The sequence below is a fragment of the Anser cygnoides genome, chromosome 15 (assembly GCF_040182565.1).
Source record: "Anser cygnoides isolate HZ-2024a breed goose chromosome 15, Taihu_goose_T2T_genome, whole genome shotgun sequence".
Lineage (NCBI taxonomy): Eukaryota > Metazoa > Chordata > Aves > Anseriformes > Anatidae > Anser > Anser cygnoides.
In genome coordinates, this window is record NC_089887.1 from 12,572,513 (window position 1) to 12,592,560 (window position 20,048).

General features: G+C 70.2%; 4 protein-coding genes across 8 annotated transcripts; 2 read left to right on the top strand and 2 right to left on the bottom strand.

Moving 5' to 3' along the window:
* Nucleotides 1-706: 706 nt before the first annotated feature.
* On the top strand, nucleotides 707-5,680 carry RHBDL1 (rhomboid like 1). Of its 3 annotated transcripts, none has more exons than XM_066977820.1 (8): nucleotides 707-963; nucleotides 3,014-3,148; nucleotides 3,349-3,573; nucleotides 3,806-3,954; nucleotides 4,056-4,168; nucleotides 4,289-4,389; nucleotides 5,145-5,205; nucleotides 5,272-5,680. In XM_066977820.1, the coding sequence occupies exons 1-8, from the start codon at nucleotides 925-927 to the stop codon at nucleotides 5,541-5,543; spliced, it is 1,095 nt and encodes a 364-aa protein (XP_066833921.1). In that variant the 5' UTR covers nucleotides 707-924; the 3' UTR covers nucleotides 5,544-5,680. The 3 variants fall into 3 exon arrangements, with proteins under 3 accessions (XP_066833921.1, XP_066833920.1, XP_066833919.1); XM_066977819.1 differs by having other exon boundaries at nucleotides 710-963; nucleotides 3,017-3,175; nucleotides 5,272-5,676; XM_066977818.1 differs by having other exon boundaries at nucleotides 711-963; nucleotides 3,014-3,175; nucleotides 5,272-5,676.
* A 796-nt stretch (nucleotides 5,681-6,476) lies between these two features.
* Nucleotides 6,477-10,230, top strand: STUB1 (STIP1 homology and U-box containing protein 1). Its single transcript, XM_066977573.1, has 7 exons — nucleotides 6,477-6,756; nucleotides 7,130-7,328; nucleotides 7,433-7,598; nucleotides 7,873-7,963; nucleotides 8,562-8,618; nucleotides 8,915-9,031; nucleotides 9,203-10,230. Exons 1-7 carry the CDS (start codon nucleotides 6,556-6,558, stop codon nucleotides 9,326-9,328), a joined length of 957 nt encoding a protein of 318 aa, XP_066833674.1. The 5' UTR covers nucleotides 6,477-6,555; the 3' UTR covers nucleotides 9,329-10,230.
* JMJD8 (jumonji domain containing 8) lies at nucleotides 10,006-13,013 on the bottom strand. Of its 2 annotated transcripts, XM_066977575.1 has the most exons (9): nucleotides 12,865-13,012; nucleotides 12,701-12,784; nucleotides 11,914-11,962; nucleotides 11,719-11,815; nucleotides 11,538-11,606; nucleotides 11,326-11,445; nucleotides 11,157-11,224; nucleotides 10,936-11,070; nucleotides 10,006-10,790 (listed from the first exon to the last, which is right to left on the bottom strand). In XM_066977575.1, the coding sequence occupies exons 1-9, from the start codon at nucleotides 12,951-12,953 to the stop codon at nucleotides 10,710-10,712; spliced, it is 792 nt and encodes a 263-aa protein (XP_066833676.1). In that variant the 5' UTR covers nucleotides 12,954-13,012; the 3' UTR covers nucleotides 10,006-10,709. The 2 variants fall into 2 exon arrangements, with proteins under 2 accessions (XP_066833676.1, XP_066833677.1); XM_066977576.1 differs by lacking the exon at nucleotides 10,936-11,070 and having other exon boundaries at nucleotides 12,865-13,013.
* On the bottom strand, nucleotides 12,701-19,114 carry WDR24 (WD repeat domain 24). 2 transcript variants are annotated; one of them, XR_010825075.1, is made up of 10 exons: nucleotides 18,381-19,114; nucleotides 17,931-18,108; nucleotides 16,497-17,172; nucleotides 16,059-16,174; nucleotides 14,884-15,005; nucleotides 14,560-14,664; nucleotides 14,113-14,450; nucleotides 13,723-13,907; nucleotides 13,308-13,553; nucleotides 12,701-12,784 (listed from the first exon to the last, which is right to left on the bottom strand). XR_010825075.1 is itself a non-coding variant. In XM_013177221.3 (9 exons), exons 1-9 carry the CDS (start codon nucleotides 18,928-18,930, stop codon nucleotides 13,385-13,387), a joined length of 2,439 nt encoding a protein of 812 aa, XP_013032675.3. In that variant the 5' UTR covers nucleotides 18,931-19,114; the 3' UTR covers nucleotides 13,202-13,384. The 2 variants fall into 2 exon arrangements, 1 of the variants encoding a protein (XP_013032675.3); XM_013177221.3 differs by lacking the exon at nucleotides 12,701-12,784 and having other exon boundaries at nucleotides 13,202-13,553.
* Between the last annotated feature and the right edge of the window lie 934 nt (nucleotides 19,115-20,048).

A 20,048-nucleotide genomic window follows, 5' to 3' on the forward strand; every position in this document is an offset into this window, starting at 1 on the left:
CCATCTTGGGATGCCCGTTCCCATACTGGGATGCCCGTTCCCGTCCCGGGATGCCCGTTCCCATACTGGGATGCCTGTTCCCATACTGGGATGCCTGTTCCCATATTGGGATGCCTGTTCCCATACTGGGATGCCCGTTCCCATACCGGGATGCCTGTTCCCATACTGGGATGCCCATTCCTGTCCCAGGATGCCCGTTCCCATTCTGGGATCCCCTTTCCCTCTGGGATGTCCGTTCCCATATTGGGATGCCCGTTCCCATACCGGGATGCCCATTCCCCCTGGGATGCCCGTTCCCCCTGGGATGCCCGTTCCCCCCGGGATGCCCGTTCCCCCACCGGGATGCCCGTTCCCCCCGGGATGCCCGTTCCCGTGCCGGGATGCCCGTTCCCCCCGGGATGCCCGTTCCCCCACCGGGATGCCCGTTCCCCCTGGGATGCCCGTTCCCGTGCCGGGATGCCCGTTCCCCCCGGGATGCCCGTTCCCATCCCGGCCCGCCGCCGTCCCTCTCCCCACGCCGTGCCACGGGACGCGGGGCCGGGGCTGCCGGCGGGGCGGGGCGGAGCGGGGCGGGCCCCGGTTCCCCGCTTCCCCGGTTCCCCGGGCGGCGGCGGGGAGGGGGGGGGGGGGGCAGAGGGGGGGGCGCTGCGCCGTGCGCTGCGGCGGGGGCGGCTCCGTTCGGCTCCGCTCCCGCCCCCGCCGCCGCCGCCGCCGCCGCCGCCGCCCCGCTGCCATCGGCGGCTCCCGGCGCCGCCGCTCTCAGCTCGGAGCCGGGCCCGCCGCAACGCGGGGCTGGAGGGCAGAGCCGCCCCCCCCGCCGCCGCCGGCCCCCCCGCCGCCCTCCCCGCCGCCCGCGCCGCTCCCCTGCCCGGTTCGCCGGCCCCGGGCGCGGGGGAGCGCCGGAGCCCGCACCCCGCCGGGTGCATGGACAGGAGCTCCCTGCTGCAGCTCATCCAGGAGCAGGTGAGAGCCGCGGCGGGGCTGGGGGGGATGCTGGGGGGGAGGGCTGCGGGGGGGGGGGGCCGCCGAGCACCGGGCAGCGCTACCGGGGGGGCGGGCGGGCACCGGGCTCCGCGCTGGAAAGGGGAGGGCGGGGGGGGCACCGTGCAACGGGCAGCGCTGCCGGGGGTGCGGGGGTGGGGGGGCGTTGCGCCCGGTGCCCCCCCCAGGGTGAAAGCCCCCCCGTGCCCCCTCCGTCGCCCGCGGTGCCCCCGTTGCGTCGCTGAGCCCGGGCAACTCGGCGCACTTGTGGCCTCCTCCCCGCCCTGCGCGCCCCGGGCCGGATCCTGCCGAGGTGCGCGCGGGGCGCGCCGTCAAGGACGGGGGGTGCTGAGCCCCGGCGGGGCTGCGCGATGGGGCCCCCCCATCCCGGCGGCTCGGCCGCCCCGCTGCGGGCTCGGGCTCACGGCCGCGGGGGGCTGCGTCGAGCCCCGTGACCTGATTGCGGGAGCAGCCCGGGGGAGCACCAGCGCTGCGCAGCAGCGGCCCCGCACCGCCGGCAGGATCAGGCCCCGGCACACGAACGCTCCGTGAGCCCCGCACCGTCCCCGCACGGCGCTGCACCCCCAGCACCTCCCTCGGTGGCCTCGGCTGTGGGGCCTGACCCCTCTCCCCCCGATCCAGCGACTCCGCTGTGGGGCTGGGGAGGGAATTTACTGGGGGTCAGGGTTGGCGGTGCCCCCCCGCCCCGGCCCCTTGCCCCCCCGGCTGCCTCCGTGACCTTGGGCGAGTCCCCCCGGCCTCCCCGCGGGGTGCTGCGGTGCTGTCACCCCGCTGCTGGGCGCCTCCGGGAGGGAGCAGGTCCTGGGGGAGCCCCACAGGGCTGAGGGGCCAGGAGCTGTCCCCCCTCCGGGCTGTAGGGCTGGGGGCGTGGGGAGATGTCCCCCCCCCCGAAGCAGACAGCGGCTCCCTGGAGCTTGGTGTGTGTCGGTGCGTGGGGCAGCGTGCGCCAGGTCCTGGCGTGGCACGTGGGGTGGGGGGCAAGTGGCACCGGGGTGCTCCCCGGCCCCATGGGCTGGCGGCTGCTGCAAGGCTGAGAGCACAGCTCACATCCCGCATCCCGTACCCTGCATCCCACGTCCCACACCCCGCACCCCGCTCCGAAACCTGCGCCTATGCCCCCACCTCCCACTGAGGCTGGCGGGGAGGCCCTGCGTGCGCTTCAGCTCCCCATCATTAAATTCGCCCTGCGCTGTGCTTTTTGCCCCTCTCCCCCTGCTAAATCTCCCCCCAGAGCCTGGCGCCGTCCTGCAGCCACCAGCACCCACCTCGGGCAGGATCAGCCCCGGGATGTGGAGGGGGCTCTGGGCAGCCGAACCCCCCTTGGGAAGGGATTTTTGGCTTTTCCCTGGCGAAAGTGCACATGCGGGGTGCCAGCCGTGCCTGCGCGCTCGGTGCCCTGCCCGTCCCGTGGGGACATTGCCCACGAGTTTGCTCCCCGGAGAAGAAAGGAGCAAAAACGACACGGGGGAATGGCCGGGTAATTCTGCTGGTGGCTCCAGAGCGGGTCCCCAGCTGTGCTCCAGCCATCAGAGAGTGAGCACCTTCCTCATCCCCGTCCTCCTCGCGCCTTCCTGAACTCCTCACCTCCAGCAGTGGGACGGTGGCACGGAGCGCCCGATGGTCACGGGGTACCCGATGGTCACAGCGTGCCCAGCGGTTTGGGGAGCCCTGAGGAGGGTGCAGGTGCCCCGGCACAGGTGCTGTGGAGCTGGGAGGTGCAGGAGGCGGAGGAGGAGGAGGAGGAGGAGGAGGATGGTGCCAGCGCCGCGCGTGTGTTTGGCTTCGTGGCTTCCTGGCTGGCAGGCTGCTGGCGGCGGGGAGCGACTGAGTGGGAGAGTGGTGGCTGCGCGGCGAGTGGCGGGGCTGCCGCGGCTCCTGGAGCGGCACGGCGTGGGGCAGGCGGTGCTGTGGGGCAGGCGGTGGCATGGGGCGGGCGGTGGCATGGGGGCACCGACTCGGGGCTACCAGCTGCTCCGGGAACGCCCCCTGGCCATGCCCATGCCATATCCAGCAGCTTGACCCTGAGAACACCGGCTTCATCGGCGTGGAGACGTTCGCCAGCCTTGTGCACAGCCATGAGCTGCCCCTGGACCCCGCCAAGCTGGACATGCTGGTGGCCCTGGCACAGGGCAACGACGAGGGGCAGGTCTGCTATCAGGAGCTGGTAGACCTGGTCAGTGCCGGGGCGAGGCGGGGACGGGGACGGGAGCGTGGGTGGGTGCCACCCCGCGTGCTGCCAGGGCCGGTCCCTCCCGGTGGGCTGGGGTGGGCGCCGGGGGCCTCCCGGTGCGAGCCGGGACCGGGCGCCCCGCAGCTCCCGGCGGCGGCCACGGGCTCTCTCCGCAGATCAGCAGCAAGCGCTCGAGCAGCTTCAAGCGAGCCATCGCCAACGGGCAGCGAGCCCTGCCCCGGGACGGGCTGCTCGACGAGACCGGCCTGGGCTTCTACAAGCGCTTCGTCCGCTATGTGGCCTACGAGATCCTGCCCTGCGAGATGGACCGGCGCTGGTACTTCTACCAGCACCGCACGTGTCCCCCGCCCGTCTTTATGGCAGCCGTCACCCTCACCCAGGTGGGGGCTCAGCTGGGGGGCTGAGCCTGGCCGCATCCTGGTGTCCTTGGGGGGCTCAGACCGGGGCTGGAGGGGACAGACGGCGCTGGTTGTGGTGTCCCCATGCCTATGGGAGGCTCCGACCTGGGGCAGATGGGATGGGTGACAGTAGCCGTGATGTCCCCGTGCCCCACACCTGGCTGGAGGGACTTGGGCATTGGGGGGGAGGTGACAGCCCCGTGGGTCCCCGCAGATCATCGTGTTCCTGTGCTACGGCGCCCGGCTGAACAAGTGGGTGCTGCAGACCTACCACCCCGAGTACATGAAGAGCCCCCTGGTCTACCACCCCGGGCACCGCGCCCGCGCCTGGCGCTTCCTCACCTACATGTTCATGCACGTGGGGTGAGTCCCTGCCGTCGGCACGGCTCCGCCAACCCGGGGTGCCCAGGGACGCTGGCCTGAGCCAACGCGTCCCCTCGTGTCCCCTGGTGTCCCCCGCGCAGGCTGGAGCAGCTGGGGTTCAACGCCCTCCTGCAGCTGATGATCGGGGTGCCACTGGAGATGGTGCACGGCATCCTGCGCATCAGCTTCCTCTACCTGGCCGGCGTCCTCGCAGGTGGGTGAGCGCCCGCGCCGGTCCCTGTCCCCGCTGTCCCCGCAGCCAGCAGGGTGGCCCCGCGGGGTGGGGCTGGGGGGGCAGCGCGGAGCCTCCCCCTGACAAGGCGCCATGCCGCAGGCTCCCTCACCGTCTCCATCACGGACATGCGGGCACCCCTGGTTGGTGGCTCGGGGGGGGTCTACGCGCTCTGCTCGGCTCACCTCGCCAACGTCGTCATGGTCAGTGGGAGGGGGCAGTGGGGGGGGGCACTGGGGGTGGGTGCCGGGTGGTGAGAACATGGGTTGGGCATCGTCGGGGTGGGCGTTGTTGGGGTGGGCATTGCGGTGCAAGACGATGGGACGGGTATCGTGGGGTGGCTCTGTGATGGGAGACTGTGGGGTGGGCACCATGGTGCGAGGTTGTGGGGCTGCACCACGGGGTGGGCACCATGGGGTGGGAGCCATGGAGTGAAATTGTAGAGTGGTCATCTTAGGGTGGGCACCATTCCCGTGGGAGCCATGGGATGGCACTCTCATGTAAGATTACGGGGTGGGAATCATGGGTTGGGCATGATGGTATGAAATTGTGGGGTTGTATGATGGGGTGGGCACCATGGGGTGGGAGCCATGGGATGGCACCGTGATGTGAGACTGGGCACCATGGGGTGGGCATCACATGGTGGGCACCATGGGGTGAGATTGTAGGGTGGGCATCATGGGGTGGGCACCATGGGGTGGGAACCATGGGTTGGGCATCATGGTATGAAGCTGGGGGGTTGCATCGTGGGGTGGGAATCGTGGGGTGGGAATCGTGGGGTGGGAATCGTGGGGTGGGAATTGTGGGGTGGGCATCACGGTGTGAGAGTGGGGCGCGGGCACCATGCCAGGTCACAGGGGTGGCACTGTGGGGCGAGCAGGGTTTGGGTGTCGTGGGGCTCTGCTGTCGTGGGGTGGCCCTGCTGCAGGGGGCTCAGTGTCCATCTGTCCGTCCGCAGAACTGGGCCGGGATGCGCTGCCCCTACAAGCTGCTGCGGATGGTGCTGGCGCTGGTGTGCAGTGAGTATGGGGACGGGGATGGGGACGGGGCCGGGAGCCGGTGCCACCCGCGGCGCTGCCTTGCAGTGAGCTCGGAGGTGGGTCGCGCCGTCTGGCTCCGCTTCTCGCCGCCGCTGCCGGCCTCGGGCCCCCAGCCCAGCTTCATGGCCCACCTGGCGGGGGCCATCGTGGGCATCAGCATGGGGCTGACCATCCTGCGCAGCTACGAGGAGAGCCTGCAGGACCAGTGCGGCTGGTGGGTCGTGCTGCTCTCCTACGGCACCTTCCTGCTCTTCGCCGTCTTCTGGAACATCTTCGCCTACGACCTGCTGGGGGCACAGATCCCCCCCCCGCCCTAACCCCCCCCCCCAGCCCCCCCAGAGCACCCCATTGCCGTACCGACGGCCGGAGCCCGGCGGAGGGGGGGCCCCGCGCGTGACATGGGGACAGGCCTGCCCCCCCCTGCCCCCTCGGTGCTAGCGACCGCGCTGCCCCCCCGCGTGTACCCCGGCAGCCCCCCCTCTGCCCCCCGCCCCCCCCCCCAGGCTGAAGGAAGCCGCCCCCCGGGGGGGGGGGGGGGGGAACCCGTGCGACCCCCAAGGGGGGGGCTCCGCCTGCCCCCCGAAGCCCCTTTCCACGCTCCTCCGGGCCCGGGGGCCCGACTCGTGCCCCCCCCGTGCCCCCCCCCGAAGGGAATTGCACTTTCACGCCGGGAGCGATTTTATTTTTCTACCCAAAGAAGCACCGGGGGGGGGTCAGGCAGCAGCACGGTCCCGCGGTGGCCCCCCCCCGGCCCCCCCCCGGCCCCCAGCGCGGGGTGTGTGTGTGTGTGCGGGGGGGGGGGGGCTCGGGGACCCCGCTCGGCCCCCCCCCGTTTTTGGAGTACAAATAAATATTTTGCACACGGCCGGCGCCCGGCCTCTGCGGGGGGGGGGGGGCGGTAATTAGCGTGTGTGCGGGGGGAGCTTAACGATGCCGTGCTGCGCTAATTGGGGGCGGGTGTTATTGGGGGGGGGGGGGGGGGGGACGAGCACGAACCAGGGACGCGCGCGCCGGGGGGGGGGGGGAGCAGCGCGCGCTGCTCAGGGGCGCGCCAAAAGTCGCCCCGCCCACCAAGCCCCGCCCACCGCCCCGCCCACCAGGCCACGCCCACCAACGAGTTCCCGCCCGCCCGCGTAGCCCCGCCCACAACAGCCAAGCCCCGCCCCGCCTCCACCACAGGCCCCGCCCACCAGCCCGGGCCCCGCCCACTCCCCCTCCCCCGGAAGTGACGCACGGCGGGGGGCGGGGCGGCGCTGTCGCAGTGCGCGGCCGCAGCAGGAGCGGAGCCGGCGGCCCCCGGCGGGCGGCAGGGCCGGGCCGGGCCGGGCCATGAAGGGGAAGGAGGAGCGGGAGGGCGGCGCGGCGGGGCCCGGCGGCGCGGCGGCGGCGGCGGGGCCGGGAGCAGCGGGAGGGGGCGGCGGCGGCAGCCCCGAGAAGAGCCACAGCGCGCAGGAGCACAAGGAGCAGGGCAACAGGCTCTTCGGCGGCCGCAAGTACCCCGAGGCCGCCGCCGCCTACGGCCGCGCCATCGTGAGTGCGCCCCGGGACCCCCCCACACCCCGAGCCACCCCCGGGCCGACCCCAGCCCCGTGGGCACGGCACGGCCCCCCCCCCCCCCCCGGGGTGCCCCCCCCCCCCCCACATCGGTGCCCCCCCCCGTAGGGAGGCGCGGGGCTGGGTGGCGGCAGCGCCCCGCGGGCCCCGCTCCGTGCCCCCCCCCGCTCCGTGCCCCCCCCCGCTCCGTGCCCCCCCCGCTCCGTGCCCCCCCCGCTCCGTGCCCCCCCCGGCTCCGTGCCCCCCCCGCTCCGTGCCCCCCCCCCCCGTCCCGGTGCCCCCCCCCCCCCCGGGTGCCCGGGCTCGGCGCCGTCGCCCTGCCCGGCGCTGACGCCCGTCCGCCCCGCAGAACCGCAACCCCTTGGTGGCCGTGTACTACACCAACCGGGCCCTGTGCTACCTGAAGATGCAGCAGCACGACAAGGCGCTGGCGGACTGCAAGCGGGCGCTGGAGCTGGACGGGCAGTCGGTGAAGGCGCACTTCTTCCTGGGGCAGTGCCAGATGGAGATGGAGAGCTACGACGAGGCCATCGCCAACCTGCAGAGAGGTGAGCGGCGGCGGCTGGCGGCGGGGCGGGGGATGCCGCAGCCACGCGGCCGGGCTTTGAGACGTGCCCCGTGTCATTCCCCCCCCCCCCCCCCGCCCCCCCAGCCTACAACCTCGCCAAGGAGCAGCGGCTGAACTTCGGGGACGACATTCCCAGCGCGCTGCGCATCGCCAAGAAGAAGCGCTGGAACAGCATCGAGGAGAAGCGGATCAACCAGGAGAACGAGCTGCACTCCTACCTGACCAAGCTGATCATGGCGGAGAAGGAGAGGTAACGACAGCCGGGGTCCCCTTTCCCCCTCAGCCTCCTGCACGGCTGAGCCCAAAGGCGTGGATGTGACCCATGGGTGACATGTGTGCGCGTGTAGCAGGCGGTGGGAGAAGAAGCAAGCCGCTGTAAAGATCTTTCGGTGCCGTGAAGCTGTTGTGGCTCCGAGCACAGCACCCCTGCCTCCCTGGGCAAGCAGAACCCCGGGGCTGGGTCAGCGATGGCATCCCGTCACCGCTTCCGATCCCTGCCCTGACTTCTCCTGCCTCTGTCCTAGGGAGTTGGCCGAGTGCCGCAAGACCCAGCAAGAAGAAAACGTGGACGAGAGCCGGAGCCGCGTTCAGCTGGCCGGCATCGAGGCCAAGCACGTGAGTGGCCGTGCGGGCACAGGGCAGGCAGGAGGGAGCCGGGGTTCCCCCAGGGCTGCTGCTCCCGTCCCTCGACGCAAGCTGCTTTTTTCTGTTTTGCCCCCCTTGTGGGTCCCCCTGTGGCAGCGGCCCCTGCCCTGCCACCCTGCTGTCGCAGCTGGGGCAGCCTGGCAGCGGTGACACCGCTGTGCCCTGACGGATGCAGCGCCCGGGGTTCCTCGATGGCCGTGCGATGCGAGCAGCTCCTGTCCACTGCGGCCACGTGTGGGTCTGCGTGGCGTCCCGGAGCAGGGGACTAATCCGGGGATAAAAATAGCCCCGCAAAGGAGGGTTATTTTTAAGCTGGATCACTTCTGCCACGCGGTTCAGCCGTGAGGGTTGGGAAACGGGGGCTGGGAACCCAAGGGGCTGTCCCAGGACCTGTGGCCAAATCCACGCCCCCGCTGGCAGTGGGGTCTGTCCCTGCGTGGGGCAAGCTGGGTCTGCAGCACCCGTGGGTGGGAGATACCGGGGCTCGCTCCTTCCTGGAGCCTCTGACGTGGGAGAGGAGAGGGGAGCGGGCTGTGCTCCCCCCTCACCGCGCACCTTCCTCTTTCAGGACAAGTACCTGGCAGACATGGACGAGCTCTTCTCGCAGGTGGATGAGAAGAGGAAGGTGAGTGTGCCCCAGCACGTGCTCCCCACTCTCCCCAGCCAGAGCTGCTTGCTCTAACCCACTTCAGTCCCTGCTGCCAAGGTAAAGCTGCGGCTTGAGTCTCCTGCGCTCCCCTCCTCCCAAGCCAGCCCTTGGCCAGCAGCAGGGACGGCGTGTCAGGGGCAAGCCCCGTCCGAGCCGCTGCTGCGGCATGCAGCTGCTTGCACCCTCACTCACCGCCACCTCTCAGCACTTTTTAATTCTGAGGCTGCGTTTGCCCGGCCCCTCCTAACCCGGCTCCGCGTCTCTCGAGCCAGAAGCGGGACATCCCCGACTACCTGTGCGGGAAGATCAGCTTCGAGCTGATGCGGGAGCCCTGCATCACGCCCAGCGGGATCACGTACGACAGGAAGGACATAGAGGAACATCTCCAGGTACTGCTGGGCTGGGGACGCTCCTGCCCCGTGCCCTCCTTGCCCTGGCAGCAGCAGGAAGCTCTGGGCTGGGTCGCCACGCGGGTGCTGCGCTAGCCCAAGCAGCCGTGCCGCCGGCCCCGGGGCCGGGTATGCGGCGTAACCGGTTCCCGGCCACCTCCTCCCTTGCAGCGCGTGGGTCATTTCGATCCCGTGACGCGGAGTCCCCTGACCCAGGACCAGCTGATCCCCAACCTCGCCATGAAGGAGGTGATCGACGCCTTCATCTCGGAGAACGGCTGGGTGGAAGATTACTGATGGCCGAGGGGCCACGCCGGCCCCCTGGGGTTCTCCCCGCCACCCTGGCCGCAGCACCACGCTGCCCTGGCCGGGCTGGCACCATGCCTTACTCCCTCCCCGTCTGTCCCCCCTCCGCTCTGGGTGCCCAGGGACCCTCCGGCAGCGCTGGGCGAGGGCACGTCGCCTTCCCCCTTCCCGTGGAACCGCGGCTGGGCAGGCGTGAAGGCTCCCGCCCGCGGGGAGCGCAGTGCTCGGAGGAGCCCTGGCTGGTGGCATGGAGGAGGGTGGCTTGTGGCTGCCCGGAAGGGCTGACAACACCTTCGTCGCCTGCAGAGGAGGGAAGGGACCCCCCCCGCCTGTGCTGACAATCTCCAAAGTTGCTCCCCCGGGGCAGGAGCCGGGTGCGGAGCACGCTGGGGCGGGCGCCCGGTGCTCCCTGCGCGGCTCTGGCCGGGTCCCCTCCTCCCCGTGTACATAGCTCCTCTCCTCCTTGTCCAGCTCCCGTCGGGCCAGGGTGGTGTCTCCCTCTTTCCTGTAAATAGCCACGTGCTGGGGTGGGAGCCGAACGCGTGCTCTGCCGATACTGCCTTGCCTCTGGGCTTTTTCTGGGGAACAACTGTCCCTGGGCTGGAAGGGGCTGGGGGCACCCCCTCCTCCTGGCCCCGGGACCGTGGTTCCTCGAACAAGCAGCCGGGTTCAAGTTCATCTTCCTTTTAATGAAATCCCTTTGGGGGAAAAAAAAAAAACACCAACCCCCCCCCATCTGACTGAGTCTACAGCATTTTGGTCGGCGGCGTCGCCGCGTGGTTGGCCTGCAGCCTGCCTGGCTTCCCGGCGCTCTGGACATTTGCCAATGTCAATAAAAACAAAACAAAACAACAACAACAACAAAACCTTCAGCAATAAATGTGAAAAGAGCTCGCGTGGTTCCTGACGCTCTCTGCGAGGGGCTGGGGGAAGGCCGGGGCTGCTTCCCTGGCCTCTCCCTGTGGCTGGCGGGGGGGGTGGGTGCATTTTGTCCCCGTCCCCTGGTGGCAGGTTCGGGTGGCATTGCTGGAGCTGAGGTGCCGGTTCTCCTCCTAGCCCTGCGTGCTGTGCAGGCAGCAGGGGCTGTTCCTGTTCCAGCGCAGGGCAGCGCCCACCCGAGCCCCACCCTGCCCGCGTGGGCCGGGGTTTGCCCCAGCTCCCGTCCCTGCCTGGCAGGGCTGGCGCAAGCCCCGCGGCAGGGCCTAAATTTTAACCCAAGGTGGGGGCAGCCCAGTTAAAAACCACAGCAGCGGGTGCTTGGTCCCGACACCAGTGTTTCGGGTGGGGGGGGGGGGGGGTGTCCGGTGCCCCCGGGCTGCTCGCTGTGTCGGGATGGGGCGCGGACACCGGGGGGACGTCCCCGTGCCCAGCGCTACCCCAGGAAGGTGGAGATGAAGACGCTGGTGTCCAGGTTGAGCGTGGCGTGCCACCAGCGGTCGGGGAAGTACAGGACCTGCGGGCAGAGCGCAGCGGGGGCTCCCTGGGGCTCCCGCCCCGCCACGGGAGCTGCCCGCCAGCGCTTTTCCCTCCCGCCCTCGGGCCGGGGCGGGAGCCGAGCGCTGCCTGCGCCCTGCCTGCGCCCTGCCTGCAGCCCTCACCTCCCCGGGGCGGACGGTGCACTCCAGCGGCCGCTCGGCCGGCGGCAGCGTGGGGTAGGTGTGCTGGAGCCAGGCCAGCGTCGTCTCGTTGGGGTGGAAGTGGGGAGTTTTATCCGGCGGGTAGAGAAACCAGCGCTGGGAGACGCCGCAGAGGCTCAGCGCCCCCTCGCCAAAGCCCCCGGGTGGCTTCCAGACCCCTCCCCCCCCGGCCCCCCGCTCACCTTCCTGCCGAAGATCACCTCGGAGTAACCGGGGCCGTGCCAGTGGAAGGGGACGCCTGAACCCGAGCCTGGGGAGGGAGCGGGTGCTGGGCGGCCCCGGGTCTGCCTGCGCCCCCCCCCCCCCCCCCCCCCCCGCAATGCTGACCCCACGGCCCCACGCGGCCCCCACCTGCGATCCCGAAGCTGTAGGCGCCGCTGGTGCCGGGGATGCGGAACGGCGGCGGCACGTACTGCTGGAAGAGGGGGCCCCACTCGGTGAAGTTGTTGTCCCCGAAGAAGTAGAGGGTGTCTGTGGGGGGGGGGGGGAACGGGCGCTGAGGGGGCTGCGCAGGGGCCAGCCGTGGGTTGGGGGGGGGGGGGGGGGGGGGCCGCGCTACCCACCGCTGCCCAGCGTGGTCGGGTCCTGCGGCTTCAGGAGCTGCTCCACGTACTCCTGGAAGGGGACGTCCACTGCGGGCAGGGCGAGAGCTCAGCCAGGAGCCCCCGCACGCCCTGCCCGGGACCACCGGGGTGGGGGGGGGGGGGTGCGGGGTTGTCCCGCAGACCCCCCTCAGCGCCTCACCTTTGCGGTAGGAGTAGGTGTTGGCCGTGCTGAGGCGCACCAGGCGCTGCCCGAAGGCGGCCAGCAGCTTCTCGCGGGTGCACAGAGCCCGGAACGCCTGCGGGACGGCGGGACGGGCACGGTGCCGCTGCCACCCCGCTGCCGCCCCCCCCGGTGCCCCCCCATCCCCCCCCCCCTCCAGTGCCCGGCACTCACCGAGTTGTCCGTGACCCCGCGCAGGATGACGGGCCGCGAGAAGGCGAACCTGGGGGGGGGGGGGGGGGGGGGGGGGCGGCGCAACCAGGGTGGGGGGTCCCAGGGGGAAATATGGGGATGGCACCAGGACCCCCCGCCGGGCCCCCCCCCCTCCGAGACCCCCCTCCCCCGGGACCCTCTCCCCGGGGCCCCCCCACCCGACACCCCCCCCACCCCACCCCCGAGACCCTCCCCGGGGTTCCCCTCCCCCAGGGTCCCCCCCCCCCCGAGACTCCCCTCCCGGGACCCCTCCACCCCCCCGCGGGACACCCATCCCGGGACCCCCCCCGAGACCCTCCCGGGGTCCCCCTACCCGAGACCGCCCCCATCCCGCGACCCCCCCCACCCCCCCCCACCCCCCGGGGCCCCCCCGAGACCCCTCCCCCGGGACTCCCCGCCCCCGGGACCCGCCCCCCCCCAGGAATCCCCATCCCGGGACCCCCCCGAGACCCCCCCCCCCCCCATCCCGCGACCCCCCCCTTCCCCGGGACCCCCCCCGGGACCCTCCCCCCCCCCATCCCGCGACCCCCCCCACCCCTCGGGGCCCCCCCGAGACCCCTCCCCCGGACCCCCCCCGGGACCCTCCCCCCCCCCCCGCGACCCCCCCCTCCCCCGGGGCCCCCCCCGAGACCCCTCCCCCGGGACTCCCCCGGGACCCCCCCCCCTCCGAGGCCCCCCCCCTTCCCGGAACCCCCATCCCGGGGCACCCCCCGGCCCGCCCCCCCCCCCGCCCCCCCCGGCCCGGTACCGCTGCAGGAAGAGGGCGGAGGTGAGGGCCGCGTCCGCCCGCTCCACCGTGCACCGCGGCTCCTCCGGCACCGCGCCCGCCTGCCTGCAACGGGAGGCCCCCCCCCCAGCTCGGTACCGGCCCCGCTCGGCGCCCGCCCCGCCGCTCCCGGCCCCGCTCCCCACCAGCCGCCTCCCGCCGGGGCCGCGCCGCCCGCGGGCCGGGCCCAGGCCAGCGGGGCCAGGAGGCCGAGCAGCCGCCGCGCCGCCGCCATGGGCCGCCCGCGGACTACAGCTCCCGGCACGCACCGCGCCGCCGCGGCTCCCGGCGGGGGGGGCGCGCTTAAAGGGGCGATACCCAGCGCCGGACAGGTGGGGCCCACAAGCTGGGCGCCATGCGGACCCCCCCATAGGGACCCCCGTGCCGTAGCGGGGCCACCGCGAGGGGGCTGAGCGAGACCCCGCGGTCCCCAAGCGCGGCCCCGAGGCCCCCCCCACACAGCCGTCAAGCAACGCCAGGAGCCCCGAGGCTGGTTTGGTTTAATTCAGTACAAAACGGCACGCGCAGGGGTGCGGGGAGCCCCCTGCCCCCAGGCTCTGTACACAGGATCCCCAAAATAAATACGCACACAGGGAGTCGCCCCCACCGCGGCACCAATTCCTGCCCCCCCCGGCCGTGGCGAGGGGCCGGTGCCGGCGGCGGGGCTCAGGTGTACTCGCAGAGGTGGCCGCAGCCCGCGGGGCAGTGCGAGCTGGTCTCCAGCCACTTCATGATGTGCTGCAGGTGGCCGCCGTGGCTGCAGCCCTGGCACCAGACGAAGAGCCCCTTGACGACGTGGTGGCACACGGCGCACATGCTGGCACACTGCCGGCACCTGCGGCGGAGGTAAGGGGTGAGCGAGGGCTGGGAAAGGCCCCGAGGGGACACAGAGAGGGAACGGGGTGGGGGGGGACCAGCCCCATCCTGCTGGGTACTGCTGCCCCGGCAGCCCCCAGGCTGTGCCAGCAGGGGACGCGGGGCTGTCCCCCAGCTCCCGCCCTCACCTGTCGCAGATCCAGCCCCTGTTGCTCATGGGCCGCTTGCAGTTGCTGCAGTTGATGTGGAGGGTGGTGGAGGCCTGGTTGAGGCAGTTGATGGCGCGACACGTGCTCAGCTTGATCACCTCGTTGGAGATGTTCCAGAGCTGGAAGCGCTGCAGCAGGTCGATGTAGGAGGTGTACCAGTGCTCCTGGGGACGGCACGCACAGCTCAGCCCCAGCTCCCAGGGGCAGAGCCCTGCAGAGGGGGAGCTGCTCTTCCCCGAGCCCGCACGGTGCTGGGCCAGCCCTGAAAGCGAGGTCGATCCTTGCCCAGCCCGCCAGGACAGGACACCCGGGGGGGGAAAAGCAGCGAGGAAGAGGCCGTGGGTTTGGCTGTGTGCTCCCCCCCTGTACCTGGGTCTGCTCATCGATCTCCTTGCGGATGCGATCTCCCAGCACGATGAGCACGGACACGGCCGTCTGCACATCCCCCTGCTCGGCGTAGAAGAGCAGCGTGTCCCGCACGATGGGGCTGAAGAAGTCGGAGGGCAGGCGGTTCTCGTAGAGCGAGTGGGAGATGGAGATGAGGGAGAAGGACTCCACGGGCGTCAGTGACACCGTCTCGGCCTCGTTGCCGCTGACGTGAGGGGAGTCAGCCTTGTCCTGCAGGTGGTCCAAGGCTGACGGGTTGTCCACAATTTCGTGGCGCAGAGGGAAGGCCTCCTGGGGGAGGCTGTATTCCTGCTCCTCAGCTGCAAGGAGAGACGCCCGTGCGGTCAGGAACGAGCGCGGAAGGCCGGGAGAGGATCCGGCCACGTGGCTGGGACCAGCAGCAGCTCTCAGCACCAGCAACACGCTCACCGTGCGGGTTCTCGTGGTCCATCATGTACAGGTCATCCTCATCCGCTTCCACGTCTCCCAGCAGGTAGTCCGCAGGGACATCGCTGCCCTCCGTCTCCTCGTTGTCTGTGTGCCCAGGGAGAGGGAAGTCAGCACAGCCCCCTCGGGGGGGTCACAGGGGTAAATCGCCTGTCTGCTGCCCCCTGGAATGAGCATACCCTCGTTTACAGGATAGATGTACCCACTTAGCACGTACCAGAGCCACCTATGTCCGGGACTGTGCCATCAGGGATCAGCTGAGGACAGCCGCAGGACTGTGCACCCCCCCCCCCCCCAAAACGCTACCTTCGTTGTTGATCAGAGTGGAGGAGGAATCCAGGAGGATATTTTCCGTGCGGCTTTCTCCTTTGCTGCGATCCAGTCTCGACTCGCTGCCCAGCCCAGAGGGAATGTCCTTCAGGTTGAAGCTGGAAAAGAAGCCGCTCGCTCAGTTTAAAAGGCGCAAAAGTTCAGAGCTTCTGTTCTAGCCAGCAAGCAGGCTGGATGCGGGTCTCCAGTTATGATGTGAATGGTGGAACAAGAGACATAATTCTCCTGAGAGCAAAAGAGTCAGCTGTCCCCACTTTGTAACTTAAAAAATAAATAAATAATAATACACTGCATTTGTGAGCACAGCCCTTTCTCTCAGCCTGGCATCCCTGTGCACCCACCGAAGACACCTGCAGAGGTTTCCCTGAGCGGTTTCAGAGCTGAGCACAGCCTCTTGACTCCATTTCTTGCTGTTCACGTTCAGCTTAGAAGAGGGTAAATAGGAGCTGCTTCTCTGCAAGATGCTCGGCTATTTGTTATGCGTCGCTGCTCGCAGGCTCCTCCGAGACAGAAGAGGAACTGAATGGAGCTGACGCAGAGCCGCGATCTCCGGCTTGTGCTCGTGGTTTTGAGCTGGTGACAGGCAGTGACCTGGCTGGCTGCGGAGCTCGGTCGATGGCAGGGCTTTGTTTGACGTTATTTGAGTCTTTGCCACTCATCCCGGGAACCCAGCCCTGCGAGGTCTGAGAGCTAATTTGGAGATCTCGCTCCTCACTTTCATGTGTCATTCGGAAGAGGAAAAACAAGTTTTCCTGCCTCGTCAGCCCGCAGCGGGGTTCTCAACACCAGCGAGCCACTGGCAGAGCGGAGCTGTGCTCTGCCTCTCGGAGGCAGGAGGAGACCTCTCCGCACCAGCCCCGTGCCAGCTCCGGCAGCCAGACAGGGGCTCTGCGTCCCCAGCCCACGGTCACAGCCACGGTTCAGTGACTGCCGACACCACACCAGCCTCACACCCACCACAGCCAGCTTCAAACGCCGCTTCAGAGAGGGGAAGGAGCAGCACAGAAGCCTGCGTGGCTCGAGGCCAGGCTGCCCGCTCGCTCCTCACACCCACGCAGAAAACGACCGCACTCAGACGACGCCAACCTGCAAACCAGGGCGGGCTGAGGCCGGGGCTCTGACGCTCACGGAGCTGCTCTGGCGTCCCTTACCTGTTCATGAGCGGGAGGGCGGCGCTGCCTTTCCCCATGCTGTGATTGAGGTTAGCGGACGACGCGGTGCCGAGGCTGGAGTAGATGATCCGGAGCATCGTCCACGTCTGAGCCACCTGCGTGGGACAGCCACGGTCAGACCTCACCTGTCCCAAGCAGCCCCTGGCTGCAAATCTACCAGATCACCTGCCCATATACCGAGCTGGGCAGGCTCTGGGGGATGCCGAGTGTCTGAGCACACAAGGAAATTTGTGCTTGCTGTAGGCAACAGCGCTGTGGGTGAAGGGAAACCTTCCAGGGACAGCCACAGGGCAGAGGGGAAGGGACAGAGGGACGGGATATCAGAGGCAGAGCACCGCTGCCAGCCAGGCCTCCTCCTCCTCCTGACAGCATCCCCCAACCTCACGTCTGTGCTGGGAGCCCCTGCCCCGCGCTCACCTGGTTGCGGTCCAAGCCCTTGGCCACCTTGGCGTTGTGGTCGCAGAGCTCGGCCAGCGGCCGGCCGGCCAGCGCGTACTGCTTGGCTGTGTGCACGAACCAGTCCATGCTGCCGCTCTCCACGTCCGTTTCGAAGACGCTGAGGGCGCTCGAGGAGGAGATGTACTCAAACTGCTCCGTGGGGTCCAGCTTGCGCTTGAAAAAGATGGGGTGGCGGCGGTCCCCGATGTAGGGCTTGCGGTTGGAGTCGGAGGAGATGAGGCTCTCCTTGGCCGCGAAGGCCAGGTCTCCGTAGAGGCTGTAGCACAGCCCCTCGGGGTTGGCCCGGTCGATGGGCTGGCTGGCGTCCTTGAAGATGTGCTGGTAGAGGGTGCTGTCCTTGGAGCCGGACAGGAGGAAGTAGGGGTCGTGGAGGTGGCGCCACACGATGCCCGTGGTGACGTCCTTGTGCTCCTCGAACATGGCGGAGGGGATGAAGGGGCGCCGCACGTCCCAGACGTAGATGTTGTGGTCCACCATCATGGAGCAGGTGGCGATGTGGTGCTTGCACTCCGGGCGCCACTTCACTCGGGCCACGGAGGCGATGGTCTGCACGCAGTAGATCTCCTTCGCCCGCGTGGTGTTCATGTCCCACACCTTCACCATCTTATCCCGGCCGCCTGTGGCCAGCCAGCCCCTGTGAGAAGGACGGGGAAAGATGCTGAGACACCGGCCCGCGGGGCGGGTGAAGCTCACGGCATGGATGCAGCCGTGTGCCCGGCCATGGGCAAGCCGTGGCCATGCCACGGGGAGGCAGCCAGGCTGCAATCGCACCCTCCCATGTGCTAATAGCCAGGTGAGGCAGCACCTCTCCTTCCCCTCCCAATTTGAGGTCCTGCATCTTCGGAACCACACTCACCTGATGGGATCCTCATTCCTCCCACATCTATTTTTTACTGGACATGGACAGCAGAGAGAAAAAAGGCCAGTCTGAACAGACTTCGGTGCCTCACTCAGCTTGCGAGGAGTCACAGCGGGACGCGAGGAAGGTGCTACAGCACTGGCTGTGCACAGCTCCGTGGACACAACTATTTACAGACACACCTGAACCGCCCCCAGGGAAAGGCAGGAGGGAAACCTGACCAGCTGCAAGAAAGAGAGCTGGTATCTGCCCTTCCCTGAGCTGACCACCAGAGCGAGACGTGAAGGCCCTGGCACCAGACTGGGCATACCTGAGCATTAACAGTGGCTCAGGAAGCCCTGGCGTGTCAAAAACACGAACAAAACCCACACCTCCCTCTCCATCTTCAAGAAAAAGTACTAACTGCCCCCATCTTCATGCAACAGCACAGAGGCCAGGGTGTCAGAGACCCCGCTTCCCTTGGGAACCCATTTTTTGGGCTCTCTGGTCTCTGTGGAGACCGAGCAGCTGCCAGGGCCGGGCCCCGCACCCACCGGTCCTCGGGGTGCCAGTCGCAGCAGAAGACGGGGCCGTTGTGGGCCGTGAACATCCTCTCGTAGCGGTCGGGCCGGCGGATGTCCCACAGCTGCACGTTCCCGTTCTCAAAGGTGGCGGCGAAGGTGAAGTAGTCGCGGATGCTGAACTGGACGTCACGCACGCTCTCCGACTGGCCTGAGCGGGGAGAGAAGGGGAGAAGCGATGGGACGGAGCTCCGGCGATGCCGCTGGGAGAGGTGAGGAGGTCCCCAAGCAGGGACGGATGCAGCCGGCTTCAAACCAGCCCCAAGGAGCCCTCCTGAGCCCACCCCGAGTGGCAAAAGCCCCTCGGCTCCCTCCATGCCCGCTCCGAGCGCCACGTCCCACGCCTCACCCTCCTCCTGGGCGCGGGGCGAGGGCAAAGACCCCGGCCGGGGCAGCGGGGCAGCGGGGGGGGCGGGCTCGTACCGGAGAAGGTGCTGACGGAGTCCTTCTTGCGCAGGTCGAAGCACTTCATGTAGCCGTCCTGCGAGCCGCTGAGGAGCATGTACACCTCGGTGGGGTGGAAGCAGACCTTGTTGACCGTGCGCTTGTGCTCGGTGAAGAGCTGGTCCTGCTTGTTGCGCGACGGCTTGCCCAGGTTCCAGGTGACCACCACGCCGTTGGTGGCGGCCGTGGCCAGCAGGTTCTCGTCCATCTGGTGCCACACCACGTCGGCGCAGCTGAAGTTGAGCGAGGGCTTGCGGCCCACGCGGAGGTTCAGCTTCTCCACGAACTGCTCCTCCTCGATGCCGTAGATCTTGAAGATGTTGCGCCCGGCCACCACCACCTGGGCGGCGTCGCGGCACACGCTGATGGCGTTGGCGGGGGCGTCCAGGTGGCAGAACATGGTGCGCCCCGACAGCGCCGCGCCGCCCAGCGCCGCGCCGGACCGCGACATCTTCTCCATGGCCGGGCGGGGCGCGGGGACCCCTCGCCGGGACGCGGGCTCCGAGCCTGGCGGCACGGCGGGCGGCATTCAGGCCCAGGAGGCCGCCCTGCGCCGCCTCGGCCCGGCCGCAACGAGCCCCGCGGGGCCGCGGCGCCCTCCCCGGGGCCTCCCCGGTTCCCCCCCGGTTCCCCCCCGGGGCCCCCCGGGCCCGCTCAGCCCCCGCAGGCCGCAGCCAGGCCCCAGCAGGCCCCGGCGCGGAAGCGGCCGCCAAGCCACGCCCCCTCCGCCAAGCCACGCCCCTCCGCCAAGCCACGCCCCCTCCGCCAAGCCACGCCCCCTCCGCCAAGCCACGCCCCCTCCGCCAAGCCACGCCCCCTCCCGCCCCCTCCCGCCCCGCCGCGAGCGAAACCCCGCCCCCGACATAGACCACGCCCCCAGCTAAACCCCGCCCCCGAACTAGACCACGCCCCCCGCCAGACCACGCCCCCTACACCAAGACCGCCCCCGAGTCAGGCCCCGCCCCGCCCCTCTCCAGGCCCCGCCCCCGATCCTCTCAGGCCCCGCCCCCAGCACCAGGCCACGCCCCCGACCCATTCAGGCCCCGCCCCTCTCCAGGCCCCGCCCCCGATCCATCCTGGCCCCGCCCCCAGCACCAGGCCCCGCCCCCCCGTCCCGGAGCAGGGGTGCCCGGGGGATGTGGGGGGGGGCGCTGGGGTGGGGGGGGTACGGGGGTGTGGGGGTCTCTGAGGCTTAATGGGGGCGTGGGGGTATGGGGGTGCCCTGGGGGATTTGGGGGGGCTACGGGGGGGCAGCAGGGGCACGGGGGGTACATGGGGAGACTGGGGGGCAGCGGGTGTGCTGGGGGGGTGGGGAGGGATGGGGGGCACTGGGGGTTGTGGGGAGGGACGGGGGGGCGCTGGGGGGTGTGGGGGGGCTGGGGGGTGTGGAGGTGCAGTGGGGTGGATATGGGGGGGGGGGCGTGTGTTATGGGGGATATGGGGGTGCCCTGGGGGTGTCGGGGGGGCGTGGGGGTGCACTGGGATGTACGGAGACGCCCCCACCCCATGCTGACATGGGGCTGCTCTCCTCACCCCCTTCCCCAGCCCGGGGCACCCCGAGCCCCCCCCGCTCCCACCTTGCCCCCCCCCACCTCCGGCTTCCTCCCGGGGGGCTGCGCCCAGCACCCCCATCCTGCGGGCAGGGGT